The sequence below is a fragment of the Streptopelia decaocto genome, assembly GCF_964273445.1.
Source record: "Streptopelia decaocto genome assembly, chromosome: 4".
Taxonomy (NCBI): domain Eukaryota; kingdom Metazoa; phylum Chordata; class Aves; order Columbiformes; family Columbidae; genus Streptopelia; species Streptopelia decaocto.
In genome coordinates, this window is record NC_138658.1 from 4,909,545 (window position 1) to 4,930,368 (window position 20,824).

The 20,824-nt window shown below is 42.8% G+C and overlaps 1 protein-coding gene across 3 annotated transcripts in view; it reads right to left on the minus strand.

Annotated features, from left to right (window-relative positions):
* Window positions 1-20,824, minus strand: part of EMCN (endomucin) — a 49,910-nt gene that overhangs the window by 14,552 nt on the left and 14,534 nt on the right. For all 3 annotated transcript variants that reach the window (XR_014183880.1, XM_082050752.1, XM_082050751.1), the window contains exons 2-7: window positions 19,343-19,402; window positions 16,566-16,667; window positions 16,057-16,170; window positions 9,775-9,897; window positions 4,069-4,101; window positions 1,444-1,509 (exon numbers count right to left, since the gene is read on the minus strand). Coding sequence is in view for 2 of the 3 variants with exons in the window: in XM_082050752.1 (XP_081906878.1) it covers window positions 1,444-1,509; window positions 4,069-4,101; window positions 9,775-9,897; window positions 16,057-16,170; window positions 16,566-16,667; window positions 19,343-19,402 (498 nt within the window). In the remaining variant the exon portion in view is untranslated. The remainder of the gene's footprint in view (window positions 1-1,443; window positions 1,510-4,068; window positions 4,102-9,774; window positions 9,898-16,056; window positions 16,171-16,565; window positions 16,668-19,342; window positions 19,403-20,824) is intronic.

Sequence of the window (20,824 nt, forward strand, 5' to 3'; positions counted from 1 at the left end):
ACCTGCTGCTCCTGTTATTCTTCCCCGTGAGCCTCAGACTCGCAGGGTTTGGGGAGGGAGGATTTAGGCACCTTCCTTCCCCCACCCTTAGTCCTTCCCTGGCACTTGTGCTGCCTTCTAGACCTGGTTTCACCCATTATTTTTGTTGGAGAGCGAGGTTCTACCACCTGCCCCACTGGGACCACCATAATCTCAATGGAAATATTCACAATTCACACCCAGCGTTGATGGCCCTCAAAGGCTTTGCAAAATAGTCATCTTTCAGGAATAAATTTTTGATACATGCGATTTATTTTTTCCTCTTTTTTTTTGAAAATAAGGCTCATCTGAAATTCAGCAACTGAAGCAACTCTTTTAACATTGTACACCCAGAAAGGCACCGAGGAGTTACATAATGCAGTAACATTCCCCACAGCGCTTACAACCAGGGACAGAAAAACGCAAGATCTCCTTTTTAAACGAGGACGTTTCTTTCCTTTTATTATTTCCCACCATCTGCCATTTCCTGACAGGTGTTTCCCAGCCAAGAAGCAAAAAGGAAAGAATTATGTAATGAAGGGAAGCTTTCCCAGGGAAATATATAAGCCTGATTTCTCCCCAGTTATCTTTTTTATTAGTATTATTATTATTTTTCTGGCAGTAATCGACCACATTCAAATTTAGCACTTTCTGGCCTGCTGGCCTAAGCCCTGTGTCCAGGGAGGCTGTGGCCACATTCCTCAGCACCAGCCATCATGCCTGCCTGATATTTAGAAACAGCATATTCGATGGCTCTTGATGCAATTAATATTTAATATTCATATAGATATGTGTGTGTGTGCGCATCTATGGAACCAGAGGGAGAACTCAGAGACAACTTTACAGTGGAAAAACAACAAACGTTACTAAGCCAGTATTTTGGGTGGGAAGTAGCAGAGCTGCAGCAACACTCTTTGCCTAGAGATGCGTAATATTAAAATATAAGATTAAGTAACATGCATCATGCAAGATGGAAGTGCTTGAAGAGGCTGCAGAAGGCTCCCTCCTTGTCCTTCGCTCCCGTGACAATATGAACAATATATTCATATAATACTTCCATAACAATATATTAATAGAATATATACTCATAATGGCACATGAACAACATTTTCATATGTTTCCTTGTGTCTTCTCTCTCAGGGGATGACTGTTCACTTTTTTAAATTCAGTTTTATCACTTTGAATCAGGCCTTGGGAATAATTGTGCTGCTCTCCAATGAGAGTGGTGTCAACTTGTTAAGCTCTGTTTCTCTTTGAGAGGAGTTTTTTAACAGGCAGTTAAATTGGGTTTGTAATAGGGTCTGTGTCTGGTAAGGCTAGAAATAAAACTGACCGTTTCATTTCTTTGCTACTTCGATCACTCATTGGAAGCCAAACTGATCAACTGACAACTCAAGAGCTGGACGATGAAGCGGGAATACTCACTGGAATAGTGGATAGCATTCTCTGGCACGTTCTTGTTTCCAGAATTGCTTGCAGGACTGCCAAGAGCTAAATTTGCAAAAGAAATATTGCCTTTCAGGTTAACATGTAATTCCCAGAACTCCCCAGACAACCCCCCCCAAAAATTAACACCCCCCCCCCCCCGAACAATTTCTGTGTCCCCAGTTCTCGAGCCATTTCACAGCTGTGGCTCTTCTCAATAATACCTGGATAACTTGGCAAGAAGGGTGAAAAGGTTTATCTGGTATGGCCTAGAAGAAACACACATGTTGCATGGGTACAATCTCCCCAAGGATCATCTACGTGTCCACTTACAGGTTATGAGCTACAAACTTTACCACTTTTAGGAAGTTCAACATTAGAAGAGACCTCTTGACAAGCAAATAAACAATCAAGAGTGTGAAAATTAGACCTGTCTCCAAAAGAAGAAAGACCAAAATTTTTCACTGCTAATTAAAAAAAAGTGCTAATAGTAGATGAAGAAGTCTGAAGAGGTGCAGGATCAATAGCCAGCAATTTTCTTGAGAGTTGAGTGTTATATACAGTAGAAACTTTTGGGTGTTATATACAATAGAAACTTTTGGGAGTCTCTGGACGTTATTTAGGGGAAGATTCAAAGGAATGCGTTTCTACCTTCAGGTGCTAATCTGATTTTGAGTCAGTTATCAACAACTCAAGACATTCATTACCTTGTTGCATACAGTCTGTGGAAAAACAATCACTGAACTTCGGGAGAGAAAACAGAAAAAGTGAACATTTCCTATGGCCATTTTTAGCAGAACAAGATTGTATTCTGGCCCTTGGTTTCTGAATGACAGGTCCATCTTTTTTACGGATTGATTTTTTACTTTGTATAGGCAGTACATGTAATTCTAGTTCGCCAAATTACAGTAACAAACAAGGTTTGTTAGTCCCAACCCTGTAGGGGCTCCTTGCTGCACTGATTTTAAAAACTCAGGACCACTATTGGTAAATGTTTTGGTAACAATTTTTTCCTCCACTATTCTCCCTTTGCCCATATTCCCATTCTCACAACATACTGGCCTGTTCAGATATGTAATAAAATGTTGTCTCCTGATGCAAGAGGAGCAAAGCAGAGAACAGCCATGGGCAAGTTTCTCCACAGGTTTGCTGGATATACCACTATACTGCATTTTCCCGGTAACTAAGAGCCACGTGGTCCTACTTAAAAATTAATGTGGATTCATGGTAGCGCAAAGGGAAAGATTTGAGAGAGCTGTGTTTTCATTTTTATTCTGCTATTGTGTAGCTGTGTGAATTTCGGGCAGATTGTTTAGCTTCTGTTTCCTTCCCCTTCATTCTCTGGCCAGAGACTGAAACCTTCTGGGGAAAAATCATCAGTTACTATGTGCTTGTGTGGTGCCTAAACAATACAGCTGAGATATTCTGATGCTATAGTATAGGAAGCAATCATTGTCTGAGACCCTTAGCTCTGAAAAATCACTGTCTTCCTTTAAAGCAGAAGCTGTCTCTCCACGGTGCCGGTCTGCCGAGGGGTGATAATGTAAGGATGGAAACTGTGAGCCATCATCAAGTGACTGAAATCGTTCTTATGAATTTGTAATTCCATGTGATTGCTTCAGATTTCCCGGGGAACTACTACTGCCCTTTTCACTACCGCACCTGATATACTGCATGATATCCAGGGCAAGCAGGCAATTATCACAGCAATGAGCTACCCTGCATGCCGGCTGAAAATGTCAACAGAAACAAATGACACTGAACAATGTGAATGTGTATCCCTGCATTTGTGCAGCGTCTCCTCGTGAGAAAAACTGAGGATTCAAATCCACTGGTTATTTGTTCTAGTTCTCTGTTAAATGACAAAGACGTGAGTAATGCAGGAAAGACAAATCCATAGGTTAGCGTTTTAACTGTTTGAGACCATCAATGAGAAATACAACAGCTACAAAGAAGCACTCCTGAATGAATAAAATGGCTTAAGGAATTAAAACCTTTAACTCAGTTATTCACTTGATTCACTGAAGCTTCTCACAAGCCAGCCCACCCTGTCTACTTTCTGTGGATCTGGAAAGTGAATATGGAAGGTGTTTTCCAGCTATGGAATGATCTGGGATCAGAATAACCATTGGAGTAACACATCCATCATGGTAACAGGAGGGACAAATATTTGCTGGCAACAGGAGGGACCAGTAGAGAAGGGACCATTTCCTGATAAGCCCAGAGAAAGGAAAATAGGACAATACAGGAAACTCTTGCCTTACTCTGGGACCTGCTGCTTCTAACCACAGGACAAGGAATGAGAGCCCCCAACAAGAACAAGCTCCTTGGTAAATACTGTATTTATATCAAATTTCCATTGCATCATGCAATACACCAGGCCTGAATTTTTGTGCTCCCACCCTGTTTTCTTTCCAGTATCTGCTAGTCCAACATGGCATTCAGCTGAAATCGCAGCGAAGCTACTCATTGCTACAACTTGAGCATCACTCCTCTGCTTCTCTGTACTATTCTCCCGGTTCGTTTTTCCCCCAGAGCCTCCTGTTTCGTGAACTTTTCATTTCCTCAGGCTGCCCCCTCCCACCCCACACCTGCCCTTTTCACCAGTGTGACCGGGGATCTTACTCATCGGTTCTGTCGGGGAGCTCACATGAAGGCCTGCAATAAAACAGAAGAAACAGGTTCGTTAGTCGCTGTTTTAAGGTTAGATGTCCAGAGTCTTCACATCATGCAAACTGTCAGACTCTGGCAATGTGCTTAGAAACCTCACAAGAAATGCAGACCCAGAACTGACACTTTGATGCTTTTCCCAAGCCCAGAAAGCCTGACATGCAAAAATCTGCAGGCTTCCCATATAGATGGGAGCAGAATCCAAAGCACAGCCTACACTGGGTTGTTATTCTGCATAAGAGAAGAAAATCCTGAATTAATTGATACATTCCTAAAAAATTCCTCCTGCCAAAACCAAATAAGTGCTGGGAGTGAATAGCTGGTGTTTAACTGACAAATAAGTGTTTTAATAAAAGAAGCTCAAATGCCTAACTGAGACATGTCTTCAAGTGTCAGAAAACCCTTTAAAAACGAATCTTCATTAATTATCTTTGTGCTTTTGTCTAGCAGACTGCCGAGCAGCAGGAGTAAGAGGCATTGGTAATGAAGAAGAAATGGACCTTGCATAGCGCTGTGAATACGGATTGGCCCCCTGCTGTCAGCTTCCCCCAACCACTTCACAAGTTTTTGGTGCGGAGCGCTAATTTTTCGTTAGCTTTTTGTTAGTATGCTGCTGCTTTTGTGTGTCTAGACTGTAGCATGCTTGGAAATTAAGGCGGCTGAGTACTCGGCATTTGGAGGCTAGCCACGGACAATCATCGCTCCTACCGTGGCTTTTATTACGTTGCATTAAATCTCTTCTCCGATGACTCTGAAGTCAGAGGGAGCGCGTATCTAACTTGTCCGTGGCTTTGAGAATATTCACCTGTGTGAACTGGCAGCACTACATTTATCTGTTTGTACAAGACAGAGCGTCTCTTGCCAGGGGCGAGTGACTGGCACTCTGCCTGCTTGGTGAGGCCTCTCACACTGGATTACTGGGGCTACCATGGAAAAAATCCCCCAGGCACTATACCTAAGCAGCCGCTTGCTATTTTGAGGCATAAATCACAGCGTTTGGTCACCCTCCGCTAGGCTGGAGGGCACCAGAGAAGTCCCCTCATTGGGTGTCTTTGGGGTTCACTGCTGCCACAGCATCTGTGGGCTCCAGCACAGGTGAAACATGTTGTTCTGCTGCTGGAGACCAGAACAGCTGCTCATGTTTTCCCTCCTCTCTACACCCAATTAAAAACACGGATCACTTGAACCACTGGGGTGCAAATAACCACTTTAGCTAGTTATACATGTGACAGAGCTTTAACTGCATTTTAAAATCACAAACATGCATGAAAAGCACATTCTGGTTGAAAAGGCGAGTATTTAAGAGGTCTTCTTGAACGTAAGGTATACAGATATCTCACCCTGCCTTCCTAAGATCCAGAGGAGACTTTTTTTCCTAAGCTTCTTATCATCTCATCGATCTGTCTGCAAAAAACAGTGTCACCTTGCTCAGAGAGGATCTCTGTGATGATTCATTAGGCAATGTTTATAGCATGTTTGGGCAATATTAACGACAAGAGCCAAGGAAAAGCTTTCAGGAAGTTAATAACTCGCCTGTCAGGGTTTGGAAAGATACACAGTACAGAACGCAGCAGGAGATGTACCTGGCATTAAGGAGGCATCCAAATGTGATATAAGTGCTTGTTCCCCAAATACTGCCTTTCCTTCCGCTTAGAAAGAGTGGGATCCCATGGAAAAAAATACTGGGTGATCACACAGCAATGGCTGAACAAGCAAATGGTAAAGCCCTGTGAGTGCACACATCTACCCACAATAAAACTGCAAGAATTTTCCCCAAAGGTATCTCACTCAGATTCTGCTGGAGCATGAAAAATTAAGCAGGAAAAATCTCCTGCCCTTCTCTGTCTCTCCCCCGTCTCTAGTACACAACAAGGTGCCAGCTCGCCCTCTGCTCAAAGATCGCTCAGCCCTGCCACACAAACAACATTCTGCTTATCAGAGCGGTTCAGCAGGCGCTTTCCATTTGCATCTTATAAATAACCACCCAGTGCCCTTTTTGGTGGTGGGGTCGTGCGCTGCTGTCCTACGGAAGGATGGGAGGAAAGGCAGCATTTCTCTTGCTATCATAGTTACTATAGCTGTTCGCCACATCCTTTGGTGCTGCGAGTTAGGGGGCAGATGCTCTGCATAAATAATCTGGGAAGATTTCCAGATTCATCGTAAAAAGTGAGGTGTGCAACACTGGCTGTGCCGAGCCCTCGTTGGGCAGTAAGGAGGACAAGGATTAAATCTGGCACATGGCGGTGGTTTGATTTGAAAATACCTGCCTGAGTCAGTTCAGCCCTGGTTAGAAGCTTGACAGATGGAGAAAGAGACCAATAACCAACCTCTCCCCGCTCTGTTCTCCAACAGCCGCTACCCGAGCAGCCTGGGTACCCTGCCGTTTGCTGCTTCGGTTTTTGGAGAGCAGCCACGTGAAACTGTGTTCACTGGCAAAACAAATGAATAAATTTGGCTGATTACTCAGAGGGGATGCCGCAATATAAATCAAAGCAAAATAAAGAACTTCAAAAAACCCTCCTTGCTCTGACCATGCCACAGATCTGGAATTGTGTTAACTGAGGCTTTGCTATATTTTCCATCTCCTAGGCCCTTTGATTTTAGTTTCTCTCTGAGAAGAAGCTGAAGATAAGGTGGGTAATTTTTACCTAATATCACTATGCAGAGTTCCTACACAGTTTGCACCCAGAAAGAATCCAACCCTCCGTGTCTTACTCAGAAGAATTTCTCTTAAGGAGATGCCTCCTGTGAATCAAGTGAGTAGGACTTATAATTTGAGGAGTGCAATAAAGATATCAATAGATGCAGCAGGTTGATTCATCTAACAGTTTATCATAATAGATCGTTTGATCTTATCGCCCTGCTGGGTGAACTTAAGCTCATACTGTGTTATGGATTTGGTTTTGTTGTTGAGGTCACAGAATAAGATGCTACAGTACTTGCAGTTTCTCAGGTGCATTTAGACTCTGATCCATTAAATCTCCAATTTTTCATTAATTAAACAAAAGGTGAAAATTAAATATTAACGAGAAATCCTGTTGAGTTGGAGAACATGTAGGAGGTACATTATACATGACAGCCAAAGTTAAAGAAGCCTATGTGTCTATGGTACGCATGCACGTTCCTCTCCTTGCTAAAAACAGTCCCCATTGCCCTCTCCAGCCTGGTGGTTTCGAACTCCTTTAATACAGCAATAGCGTTCTCTGATGTTTCTCCAAGTTCTTTCCAAGGCTTCCCCACTCTATTCTGTTGCTATCCAGCTCTCTGTTGTGCTCCTCCCACACCCTGCTCTTTTGATATGGCTGATTGGAAACTTATCTTCCAAATGTGCTTTTGTCCTTTTTCTGCAGCAAGGAAGGAAATTTTCACCCAAACAGCATTTTTGCAAACATGGAATATGGCCTCAAAAGTAAATATATTCTTTTGCATTGAGGTTAGCCAGCTGAATTATTTTAGTGGAGCGTACCAAATAGAAACATTCAGTTTTGGATCAGCTTCACATTAATTTGTCTTTCCTTGACTCTTATGCAGAAGCTGTGTGTTGGGTGCCTTCAACTTGTCCTCTATGGGCTGCAGCACCAGCTTCTGCTCTGGTGAACAAAAGATATCCAGCCCCTATATAAGAACCTTAACATGAAATTTCAAAGAGCTGGGAAGAAATAATCTAATGGCAGTGAGAGAGTCAACATTTCTCCGAGTCTCAGTGCTGATGAAACAAGTGGCTTCACACCTGCATGTTATCAGGGTGCAGCACAAGGCTCCCCTTGGCCCTCAGCAACCGCATGTAGGAGAATAATTCTGTTTAGAGAGAACTAAACTGTTCTTTCTTAAAGTCTTTGACGTATACAGAGCATAAAGGAGCAAGGGTGATCTAAAGGTTGGATAAGCTGCCTAACTCAGCGGGGTGAGCAATGGAGTTTCATGCTTGTTTAAGCTGCAAGAAAGAAGCGAGGAGCTGGGGACGTGAGGAGACAGGGAAGGTGCCAGCATGGAAATCCTGATGCGGGGGGAAGCGATTGTGAAACGGCACTTTAATGGGAACTCTGAGTACCGGCTATACCAAGCACCTAGACTGACTCTCCCCCTGGATAGACTGGCCCTTTCATCCTCAGCCAGGCAATTATAGTCCTGGCATCGTGAGCAGTCCCCGAGCTCAAGGAGATTTATTGGTTTTGCAGCAAAGTGAGCTGAGTAAGATGACGACTTTCGCAAACAGACCCAAGGAAGGACGTAAAAATTTCTGGGCAAATTTTAAATGTAAAATCACAGTATCACAGTATCACAGTATGTTTGGGATTGGAAGGGACCTCAAAAGATCATCTAGTCCAATCCCCCTGCTGGAGCAGGAACACCTAGGTGAGGTCGCACAGGAACATGTCCAGTGAATGAACATGTAAGTGAATGAACAATGTAATAGGTAACTCAGTACTTGTGTCCCGTAGTCAGATATGTATTACAATTTAATTTTAACCTGGAGAGTTTGCCTGTGAGAGAACCTTTAATTAACAACACTGTAACTCACTGCTTTATTGCAGCGTACCAGTGGAAAGGTTTCCACACCATGCACGTGTCTGCTAAAATACACCAAATCTAAGAAGATAATCAAGTAACTGCATCTCACAATAATATGGGGCGTAGGCTTATTGAAATAACTGCAAAGAATCCTCTCTAAATCAATGGTCTTGGATTAAAATATGAAAAAAAATCCCAGCTTTCTTAAAATGCTTATAATTATCTTTTTGGATGCTTCTAAGCATTTCAGTGTGTACTGAGCATGTGATGCTACTCCACTTTTATATCCAATCCTATCATCTATGAGGAAAAAAGTCATACTACATGCACATGCTTATCTCTGATAAACAATCCGGAGGTTGTAAAGAGAGTCTTGTATTCCTTGGGGGATGTTAAACATTAATAATAACTGGGATACACAAACAAGGTCAGTATCCTGATTGGATTTACACACATATAGCTGAAAGTAAGTATTGAGTGAAGTGAAGGCTCGAGAGACCTTAAGAACACTTGAATATGTGATTCTTCCAAAATCTAGGCAAGTTAAGCCAGCTAGAAGCATAATAAATGACTACTCATATGACCTGGCATCTGTGTTCACCACAGTGTTGCTTAGTGGATAAATACACCAAAACACACCCAGAAAAACAGTAAAACTAGACTGGAGCTGGTAAGGATTAATAACTTTTTGACATTGCATGTGACCACGTTGTACTTTGAACAATGTCATTTAATTGGTAATATGCATTAACTTGCCCTCCAGATTTATTAATAATTGTAAAAATTATAGCTATTTTCTCCTTTGTCTCCTTTGCTTTGCAGCCGGAGACTTGATGACCTCCTCTGGCAGTCAGTGTTACACAATGACCACATACAGCACATATAAACATTGCTATTATCTTTTTGGGTTTTTTTATATCCTGTAATGACATTGAGTATCTTTTTTTTTCCTTTTTAATTTTTTAAGTTTTGAAGTTCACCCATCACTCATTGTAATTTCATAGCCAGATGACACGGACACAGCGCACCCTGCATGAATTAGGCCCTCATTCCAGGACAACGCACAAAAAATTAAGAAGATATTTGAAATTAGCTGCGTCTTTCTAACTGTTTGTATAGGACAGCAGAGCGTATGGTTTCAAGACTTACCTGAGGTTCCAGGAGCAGAAGTGTTTTTTTGTAGGGAGATTGTAGAAGAAACAGACCATGCCTTAGTCGATGGAGCACCCGAACTCACATTTTGTGCCAGCTGTGTTGTGCTTGCTTGTGTAGCTGGAAATGAAAGAGAAGTTCGGGTAAGATACACCTATATAAGCATTATCTTAGATCCTGGACCATCCCTTGGACAAACGCTCCCATGATCATAGAAGAGATTTAAGGTCAGAAAGCACTACAGCTTCTGTCAAGTGACGAACCATCCGTATGGAGTTGTTACCACTGGCATAGCTGAGGCATCTTTAAAGCACATCCTATCATCAGAAACAGCCTCACATCTGTGCCAGGAGACAGCCCAGAGTTCTGCCTTGGGGTCCCAGAATAACTACACAGTCTTGCACCAAGAGCAAAGTGAGGAAAGAGAAGCTCACTCACTGCCCTCTAACTTCTAATGTATGAAAAACTAAAGTGTCTTATTTCTGTTCTTGCAGAGTCAATAGAGGACCAAGGCCATCTGTGTCACAAGATTTGCAGCCCAAGGTGAGTCCAAGACGATGGTGCTGAAGGAGATGGTCACTGAATGACAACAAGAAAGAATTTAAGCTGTTCCAGCACAAAGGATAATTCCTACATCTCTGCTCATACCTCAACATAACAACAGGCAAGACATTGCCTACTGAATAAAACATAGAGGTGCCCAAGAGTAACCTTATATTTCCCTTGTGATATAAATCAGAGATGCAACTGTGCTGTAAACTATTTTCAGTGCCTCTTCATGTGAATTTCAAACACTGGAACTAAAACAACTTTAAGACATGTTTTAGTGCAACATCATGCGTGTGCAACATGTAGATCTTGAGGAATGCTTCGTCACGCAGAAACTCTGATTACCAGTTTGGCCACTTAAAGAACCTTTATCTCAGCAAAACCAAACCAACCAACCAACCAAACAAACCCCCAAAGTTCCCTATTCTACCACCACACACCTTTAACTTGACCCTTCCCCTCTTGTTTATTAAGTGCAGTAACTTGGAGATGCAACCTTCAAAACTCAATAAGCTAAGAAGGATTGAGTTGAAGCCACTGGAGTCAGGGGATTCATACAACTTTGGGAACTGAGAGGAGCTGGACATCCAGGGACAGCATCTTTGGAGGTTGAGGCACAGAAGGAAACCATACTGAAAATTGTGCAAAACAAACTTAAATGCCTAAAACTTCCACTGGATTCTAGTGATGAGAAGCACAATTTCACTGTCACCTCCCTCCAGAAACTTCAATATTGTACCCCTTTAAAATGCAAGACTAATCTGCAGTAGAACGTAAAAAGCACCTCTACCTCATTTTTCATAACACAAGGATCTGAGATCTTCAATAATTCCTGTATTCTCACCGTAGAAGCCTTGAATGAATCTTTAAAAGTAAACTTATTTCTCATCTGATTCTTACTGTGGTTGCTTCAGACTCACATTTTAAATGTTGAATTTCAACTTGAGATCAGTTAAAAAAAAAAAAAAAGGCTAAAAACCCAAAGAGCCTCTCTCTCCCTTTAAGATGCATGGGCTTCATGAGTAACAGCAACCATCTTGTGGCTCCCTTATCATTAGTAAAAGCTGCATGGGAGAATGAAAAGTAAGGCAGAATAACAGACATTCAAACACAAATACACTTTGTGAACACCGCGAAACAATCAGGTGTGTGGGAGAGATGAGGAGGGAGGCAGGCAGCTGCCTTGTAACCCCCGGGAGAGCTGTTTTCCCATGGGCATCCCATGTTCCAGGCGTCCTATCAGTCCTGGCAGCCGCCCAGCCCCGGGTGCTCCTCTTGTGTTTGGGAGCTGCGAGAACAGATTGTTCTCAGGAACACGGGCTGTGCACTGGAGATGCCTCAGCGGGGGATCGGGAGGGGACGGATGAGAGCGTTTCCATGCTTTTTCTTTTTTTTAATTCAGCTTGGGTGAGATTCTTCCTGCAACTCAGGTAGCACCAGGTATGACTCACACCCTCACCTAGGGCTTAGCGTGAATCTTGTTGCATTGATTAAGGCAGACTGCAGAACAGGCTCACTGCTCGAGGGGTGAAGCAGATGTGCTACAGTGCAAAAGCCTGCGTGGCAGATTTCACCACTTCCAAGCCGAAAAACGCAACCTGGCAGGGAAGGTTCCCTTAATTCTGCTGTATTACTCTAAGATTAAATCCCAGAACCCCAATTCTCTGCTGACTTGTGGCTTCGGAGCAGCTTTCAAGCAGCATCCAAGCCTTACGCCTAATACACAGCCACACCGAGCAGATCTAATAGCTTCTGTGCCAAAAGCCCACGGGAGCAGGAGCATCCATCTCCAGCCACTGCCGCTAGAAACCCGCCTTTTTGATAAATCCCGCAACTCATATCTATGCGAGGTTTAATTTGATCTCGACGGGAGGAGACGGCGCGAAGCCCTCGCCGCGGTGCCCGTGCTCTGCGTGGGCGCACGGTGACTCAGTCCTGCCGTCCCCACCGACGCGACACGTCGCCGCAGCCGTTCATCACGCTGCGGCTCCGCCAGCGGCCGGGCTCACGGGAAAGCAGCAGAGAAGGGCGGCCGCCGCCGCTGCGAAAGCATCATCGCTTAATGGGCTGGTTATGAATAAAAATGGTAAAGGTTGTAAAATAGCTGTCGGACGGGGATGATTGCTGCAGAGGCACGGCTCCCTGGTGGTGATGCAGCTCTCCCTGCTGATATTTTGATAAGATAAATGACGGTGTGTTAACACGTATTTGTCAAAGGGATAATCAACAACAGGGAACCTAAAGCTGCTCTGCGAAGCTGCTGTCTGAGCCTCTGGTATTTCCTTACTCTTTCTGCCCTGAAAACCCTTCATTTTCTTTAACCAGCTGCAATTTGACACATATTCTCACTTGATCTTAGCATGATTTTCTACTTAACCTGCATACAATCCACGTATATCTTCACATTTCCCAACAGTACTTCAAATTTTCTTTACAGCAGGATGTTACCTCACTAGCTTTGACATCATAAGATACTTCAAGTAAGGAGCAAATACTCCACATATACTCTAAGCACTGAATATAGATACCTATACGTGTGTAAAAACCTTGCTTGGCTAATCGATGGCTCAAGGAAACACCTTTACAAGGCAGAAAGAACTTCACCTAAACCACATTATAAATGCCAGCACAAGGGCTTTGTTGGACAGAAGACTAAACCTTCTCCCTTTAGCTTGCAGCTTTAGCATAAACACACATACAGGACTTGCCCCTATAATCAGTAACCTGAGAAACCTTTCGCATTAACAAACGCACTCATGAAAGCTTCGAAAAATCCCAGTGTAGCAAAACGAATGCAACTTCATGCCTGTTGAGGGGAATGGAAATTGGCTAGGGAGGAAACGAAGCAGATTTCAGTTCTAACATTTACACCTATAGCTGATGTTGTCTGCTGTCTGCCAGCTTTACATTTTTAGGTAAGCAATGAACCTCAAGTATTGAAAAATATATGTTTTAATGCATTTCTTTGCCTAACATGTCTCAGGAGCCAACTACACTCAGTGTTTACCTGTAGCATGTGATAATGACCTGAGGACAACTGAGCAACACATGTTAGCATAACCCTCTTCTGGTAGTTTTACTGAAGTAAACCTTCCTTCTTAATTACCAGTGGTTTAATAAAAAGAGAAAAAGTTTTCCTCCACTCTTTCCTTTTCTCAGTTTTTAATATTTCATTGCACCGCGATGTATCATCATCCAGGAGAGTGGCATGAGATAAATCAGAAACACACCAGCTGAAAATCCACTCTTACTTGTAATTTAATACCTCGAGCACTGACCTTGCATAAGATGCTGCCCCATTTCCAAGGGAGGAAGAACATAATCTTTTGTTGCATTTCATTTCGTATTCTCTTTGATAACTGCAAGTGTCCCAGAATATGAAATCCTGATTGCAGATGCAATTTGCTGTAGTGTGGCACCATATAAATTCTTGTTTCAGGGCCTAGACTGCACAAGTAACATCACTCTCTAAATGTGAACTATTGGATTTGACCCCTTATATTAACATAAGAAGGTTAAGGAGACAAGTCTTATTGCTGGCTTACAATGTAATAAACAGGGCAGGAGGGCAAAGAGGGAGAGAATGTACTTATGGCCTGCAGAGGAAAAGAATACTGAAGACTTTGAAAAAAAAAAATAAGACAATGTCATTTGCATGATTTCACAGTGTATGGAGCACTGGGGGCTCTTCCTGAATCTGTAATAAAAGGTGACAGCAGCCACAGAAATTGCAGTGGAGACAGGAAGCCCTGTCAAATCTCTGCTGTGTGAACGCAGTCATTTGCTGGAGCTTTTAGCAGGGATTGAAGCAGAGAAAACAACGGTCTCCATTGCAAAACAACAGGGGCGCCTGCTTTTTCTTAAAAATCAGGTGTAGCAAGGGTAAATTTTGAAGTGTCACAAAGGAACCACCAATTTCTGCCTTAGTTCCATATGGTCAGCCCAAAAAGGGGGAGAAATGAGTGCTAGTGAAAGAGAGCAGATGACTTCCATCTCCTGTCCATTGTGCTGCTGGGGATGCTGGCCAGGGCTGGGGGATGCGCTGAAGACACCAGCACCTCCCTGTGCCAACGCATGGGGTGGAAAGAGAGAGATGAGAGTGAGAGGTAGGGAAGCCCTGCATCTAAGTTCATTTATGAACCGATTTTATCACATGTTTTTGGAGGGTTTTTAGCTTAAATGGGGAGTTTTAAAAACAAATGACAACCCAAGCAGCTAGGGACTGAACTCTGGTTGGTGGGAAGAGAAGTGAAGAGGAAAACAAAGGAAGCACGTTGGTGAAAACTTCACAGCCAGACCCACCACACCTCCAGCACCATTTTTTTGGGGCATCAGTGCAGCGCTGCACTGGCATTAGCTTTGCTTCCCCTGCTGGGAGCTCTACCTGTCACCAAGGTTTAGTTCCAGGTGGCCGTGCTGCTCTGGTACCCACAAGCCAGGAATCTCCATCAAACCAAAAGGACCAGGAATTGCGATGTGCCATGCTGCAGGCTTTTGGCAGGCCCACAGGGTCACAAAAGCAAGCTTAAAAGGATTCTTTGTCGCCTTCGGTATCACTTCAGCAGCTTGTGCATCGGGCATACTGTATTCTGTGAGTCACCGATACTGGCATTTAAAAGCTGAGCTAAAAACCAAAAGACTTCTGGCTGACAATCAGGCTGCTCCCTGCACCGACACAGAGGGAAGATGCATCAGCAGGAGATGTAACCCCGGACTGGATGGGTCGGGTCCATGAGGGGTGGCTTTAAAAGGCTTTAAAGGAAAATTTGCACAAAGCAAGCACAGGAGTCCCTTTTTAGGCAAGGAAACCAAGGGAAGGGAAGTCAAGTTCTAATCTTTTGTCACAGTTCAGTATACTCTAAATATAAATTCTGATAATATTGGAGTACCAGTGACTGCTGAGTTAAATAACTGGAGTATTCATTTTTTATATTTAATTGACTCAAAATATAAAAAATGGAGTATTTCAAAGCTCCAGTTCAGCAAAAGACTTGAGCAAATATTTACAGTGTAGTTCATGGACAAGAAAGGGAGATTGAATTTCATCTTAAGTTTACTGAGCTCCTTTTGGATGTTATTGTACTTGTTTGAATTAATCCAACTACTTGCTGGATATGTGGATTTTTTTTTTTTAACGGTATTTTTCTAGAATCCAATTTGATGCTCTGGGCCAACACACACATTATTCTGAAGATTTATGAGGAGCAAAAGTATTTCCTAAGACTGAAGCAGGGTAATTAGTACCACCTCTCTGCTTTCAATACTGTGACTCATAATAATATAGAACGTAATTAACTGTAGCATTGAAACATATATAAAAATAAAAACCAAAGGGGGCTGTTCTGACACCACTCTGATGACAGAATCATTTATTTTTGATGAAATTCTTACTTAAAAACAGAGAAACAAAACCACCACAAAACACTGAAGAAAATAAAATATTAAGAACCTTCCAGATACATCTACCCCAATTATAGCATGATTAAAATCCTGTGTAATGGCTTCAGATCAACTCCACTACAAATTAAAGGTATAATATTGTTTTTGTAATATTCTAGGGCAAGACTCATTAAAGATATGCAATACGGTAGAATGAATGGCTCTGCTTCCCCAAACCTCTAGATCCAAACCCCAAACTACTCTTCTTGACCTCCTTTAATTGCTCCACACTGTTTTACAGAAATGTAGCATACAGTGAATTGGAAATGGCTCCATGAAATTATCACTTACTGGTCGTTGTGCTGTCATTTTTACTTGCTGCTGTTGTGGTCGCTTTTACCGGTGGCTGTGTTGTTGTACCTTGTGTTATTTGTTGCGTAGGATTAGGTGAAGGCGCCGTGGACCCTAATAAAGGAACAACATTCAAATTACTTCCTCAATTTTATATACATGCATATGCATACACACAAAACACACCAATTGCCCTGCTTGCTGCTCAGTTTTAAATTATCAATATGGTATTTCATTTAAATTGAAGATCAACAGGGACAGGATCACTGCAGAGGAAGCCACTCCATGTCTCATAGGTGAGTCATCCCACTGAAGATAAGCCTGTGATAACACATTTACAAGGCCTGGCTTGGACCTGCCTTGATCCTGACCAGGAGGAAGCTCCTGCACACACCTGCAGGGTTTCACCAAAGAGTTCACTATCTGTAAAACAAATCTCCAGGCTGCTTAATTTCCTGAAAGACCACTGGAACAGCACCAGTGGTTAGCTCAAATAAGTTTTCACTTACTGTTTGTCGTGGGTTCATCTGTAGCACTGACGGCAGCTGTTGTCAGCACTGATGCTTGCGATGTTGCTGCTTGTGGAGTTGATGTGTTCACAGCTTCCGTTACTGCAAGAAAGGCATTCGCATCTTTATCGATTTATTTTATCACGCATAAATAAACATCACACACCTCTAGCTGCCTTCTCTCCTCACAAAGGCAGTGAATTTCTGTGTAAAGCCTGGCCCTTACAGAGCTTTCTTACCCACATGTTTTTAAAGAGGATGCAAAGTGCATACGGTTGGTGTCAGAGGAAGGTTTGGCCTGTGGACTATCCACAAGGTGCCCACAGAAAGTCAGCAGCTGTACCTTCCAGCCATCCCCTAAGGAAGAGGCGGATGCTCTCTGGGAGTTATACAGAGGTGCCTGGCACGACTTCCAAGGGAAGAGGTGAGGGGGAAGGAGCCTGGCATGGATGGATGGATTCACTGCACTGCTGGACTAGACTTCTGACCAGTGTTTTGCTGCGTTTAATACGAGGAGGGATGTAAACTCCCCAGAAAGAATTGAGCGATACACAGGAACAAAACTTGTATATTATAGGTAGTTTACAGTCTCTTCTTCCTGAAGGAGAAGAGACTCTACTAGTCTTTGTGCAATTTTTTCCTCTCCTATCTGCTGTCCACCCCAAACCCTGGTTGAGTCTTCTTCTCTGGTGAGCTTTCCCACACCTTCTTCCTCTGCATTCAGATTTCTGGGGAAAAAAAATAGCACCTGGCAGCTCTCCCTCTGAGCTGTGCAGCAAAGCTTAGGACGTTGTGGATGAGACCAATAGTATTCTCTAGAAAGTGATGTTCCCTGGGGTGAACTTGGTGCCCTTTGTAAGGTGACTCCTGGTAGTTCTCTCCTCCAGAGGGGTGACATTTGGAAGCTGAGGGGAGGCTCAAGAGCTCCATCAGGCAGCAGGAATTGTTCCAGCTGCTGCCGCTCGAGAAAGAGAGGAGCAGAGTTCCCCAGACGTCACTGAGGCAACAGCGAGGTTTAAATCAGCGTGACTTGCTGTGCGTGGATGTCATATGGCAGGACCTGTGTGCCCCGGCACATGATCAAAGGAGTGGACTGGCCAGATTGCTACTGAGGAATCTGAGCTAAAAAACCCATAACCAGTCATTTTAAGAGCCCAGCTTTCAATTCTGTAATCTAATATGAAAAGAAAGCATTACTGTCAGCTACAGAGGCTCATTTAAATCCCTGACAACAACCCAACATGTGTCCTACTGCCTATTCTAGAACTTTTAATGGATGGGATACATGAAAGAACAGGAACAAATCATGACACGATGTCATTTTCTCTCATATGACTTGAGTGCTTCTAAATGCAATGTTCACACCGTAACTCTAAAAATATAACTTATACTCTCTTCTTCTGCTTTCAGTTTGCTGGCTGTTCACCTAGAATAGCAGTGCCTCAAAGAACTGACCCCCTTGGGAGCTTGTTCCACACCCACCAAGCACTTTAATCTCATAGTGGGCTGCTGATGATTTTCTCACGGGTATAAATAACAACACTGTTTTCCCTTCTGGGACAAAAGCTGCAAGAGAAATGTCAATGAAACACTTGAAGAGCTCATTTACTGTGAGGTCTCGGGCCTTTGTGAAATGTCTTTGAAACAGACATGAACATCGGGGGTTTTGAAATATAAAAGAACTGAACACAATTTGAAAAGGACTAATTCTTCTGCTGAAAGAAACACAATATATGCACATGTCACCTTGCTGCATCTTATTCACCTCCATTACTAGAATTTCAAGTCTATGCATCATAATCATATCAGTGCTTTCAGCTCCAAAACAGACTCATTATTATCTCTATTTATCGAAAAATAGAATCCTTTGTCCAAGTTTTCTTCTCTCACACACATCACTTATTAAGTGCAGCAGTCTTCAATATTCAGACTAATAAAGGAGTTGATATTTAGCTCACATGAATGAAATATGGTCAATATTGATTTTTCATAACTACAAAGCTACACAATAAGCAGAACTGAGTGTGTCGGTTGAAACTGTAAACCAGAATCACAGGCTTCTACCATCTGAAGCAGTTATTTTCTCTGTTAAGTTTCATAGTTTTAGGACTTTACGATTGATCTAGTTAATAAAAAACAATCACAAACAAAAGAGAGAAAGAATGCAGCTTTTGAAACTGAGGGCACTGGTGCCACCCCTTTACCCCCCAAAATTAATCTTGACATAATCTTGACATCAACAGTTTCAAGAATTTATCAGTAGCATTTTGCAAATGACAGCTTTATGCACATGTATTCTCTCCTATTAACTGGGGCCCAGCATTGACATATATTGTGTAATTCTTCACTGTTAAAGTCCATACCCTCTTCTGTAACCCTACACTCATCAAAGCAGCTACTCCCTGCTGCCATATCCCTTAACTGATGATGTTTCCCAAATTATTCTCAATTTGACAACCTCCTGAACTATGAGTCTTAGCCAATTTGTTAATATCTTATCACATTTGAGCCACTGCTTGAGAGCAGAGGAACTCACTGAATTTCAGCCTTTTCCACCTGAAACAAAAAGGCAGCCTGCTTAAATTAATCCTCTCCTTACTAAGATCTCTCAATCCTTTCTTCTCAACAGAGTTTTATTAAGAGGTGCAGGGACATCACTCTACAGTCACCTTACATGAAACAATCTACCCAGTTTCTTCCAGAAGCTGGAAGAGCTGAAAGCTAAAAAGGCAATGGGAGCTTCAGAATATCTGATAATGGTGAATCTGAACTCTTACCAGATTTTGATGTTGATGCAGAAACACTTGTAGTGATGGTACTGGTTGGAACAACATCATCTGAAACAAACAGAAAGAATCATATTACTTTAGCCACCTTCCAGATCTATTTAGCACTACATAGGCACACAAGGCAGAGAGTAGCGAGGACCTTCCTGAAAAACCAAATTCAGAAGCCTATTAGCAGAAGCAACCAAATAATATAACTCTGCTAGCAATCTTTTCAAGCTGTATCCTAGTTTTGCCCTCACTCTTGTAATGGGGAGCATCTGCTACAGCCTCCCACCTTCGACTGTGGGTTGTTTTCCAATGGGTATTAGCATCTCTAAGACTAGTTTGGAAAAAGACATGGAGCAATTAAAGCTTTTTTGCTAGCTCCTCCTCTCCTTGAGTACAACCACAGCTACTCTGGGTCTCCAGAGCAAAGAATTAACTAAAACAACTGGCTGCAGGAGTAAGCACCCATTCTCCTGCCTTGGAGGAACAAAATTGTGTTAGGTCACTGGCTAGTGAAAACGCATCTGGAGGGATTTGGGTTTTCAGCATCACCCTGATCCCTGTATGTAAGAGGAAGAGGAGAATTCACGAAACATGGTTCAGGAAGCACCAGGCTGAGTAATGAGTGACTTTCCCCATTGCCTTTAAGACAGTGCTCCAGCTGTGGGGAGTTTACTGCAGCAAATGATGTCGGTCTTAAAAATCCCAAGTCAAGTTAGTAGCTCAGCCTCTGACTACCTGAAAGGAGGTTGGAGCATGGAGGGATTGGGCTCTGCTCCCAAGTCACAAGTGATGGGACAAGAGGAAATGGCCTCAAGTTGCACCAGGGGAGGTTTAGATTGGATATTAGGAAAAAATTCTTCCCAGAAAGGACTGTCAGGCATTGGAACAGGCTGCCCAGGGCAGTGGTGGAGTCACCATCCCTGGAGGGGTTTAAAAGGCGTTTAGACGAGGTTCTTAGGAACATGGTTTAGTGCTGGTGTTCGGTTGGGTTATGGTTGGACTCGATGATCCTGAGGGTCTCTTCCAACTGAAATGATTCTATGAATATTACAAAACAAATAAACCTCCCCCCAAAAAAACCCCAAACAAAATAATTTCTGGCTGTGCTGAAAAGTTGTAAGAGCATAACTCCACTAGAGTTTTGGCCTCAAATAAGATTTTCAGTCTTATTGCTGTGGTGTTTATATTATTCTACTAAAAGAAGTTTGGGGGGTGATGAAAGGGGCAAAAAAACCTACATTGAGTCAGAAACAGTGGCATTTCTTAACCATTTTACACCACTGTGAGACAAGGATGAGTACATTTGGGGAGTACAAGATCAGCTGTGTGACTGAATGGGAGAGCAAAATGGTGCAGATTAATCCCCCAGTGCTTTCAGGTTTGGAGCGTGACATCCTGTCGTGCTGCATTAGCATGCTGGAATACAGACATTGCAAAACTGAGTCAGGACAGCATGTCACTATTCTTGTGTGGCTCCATTCA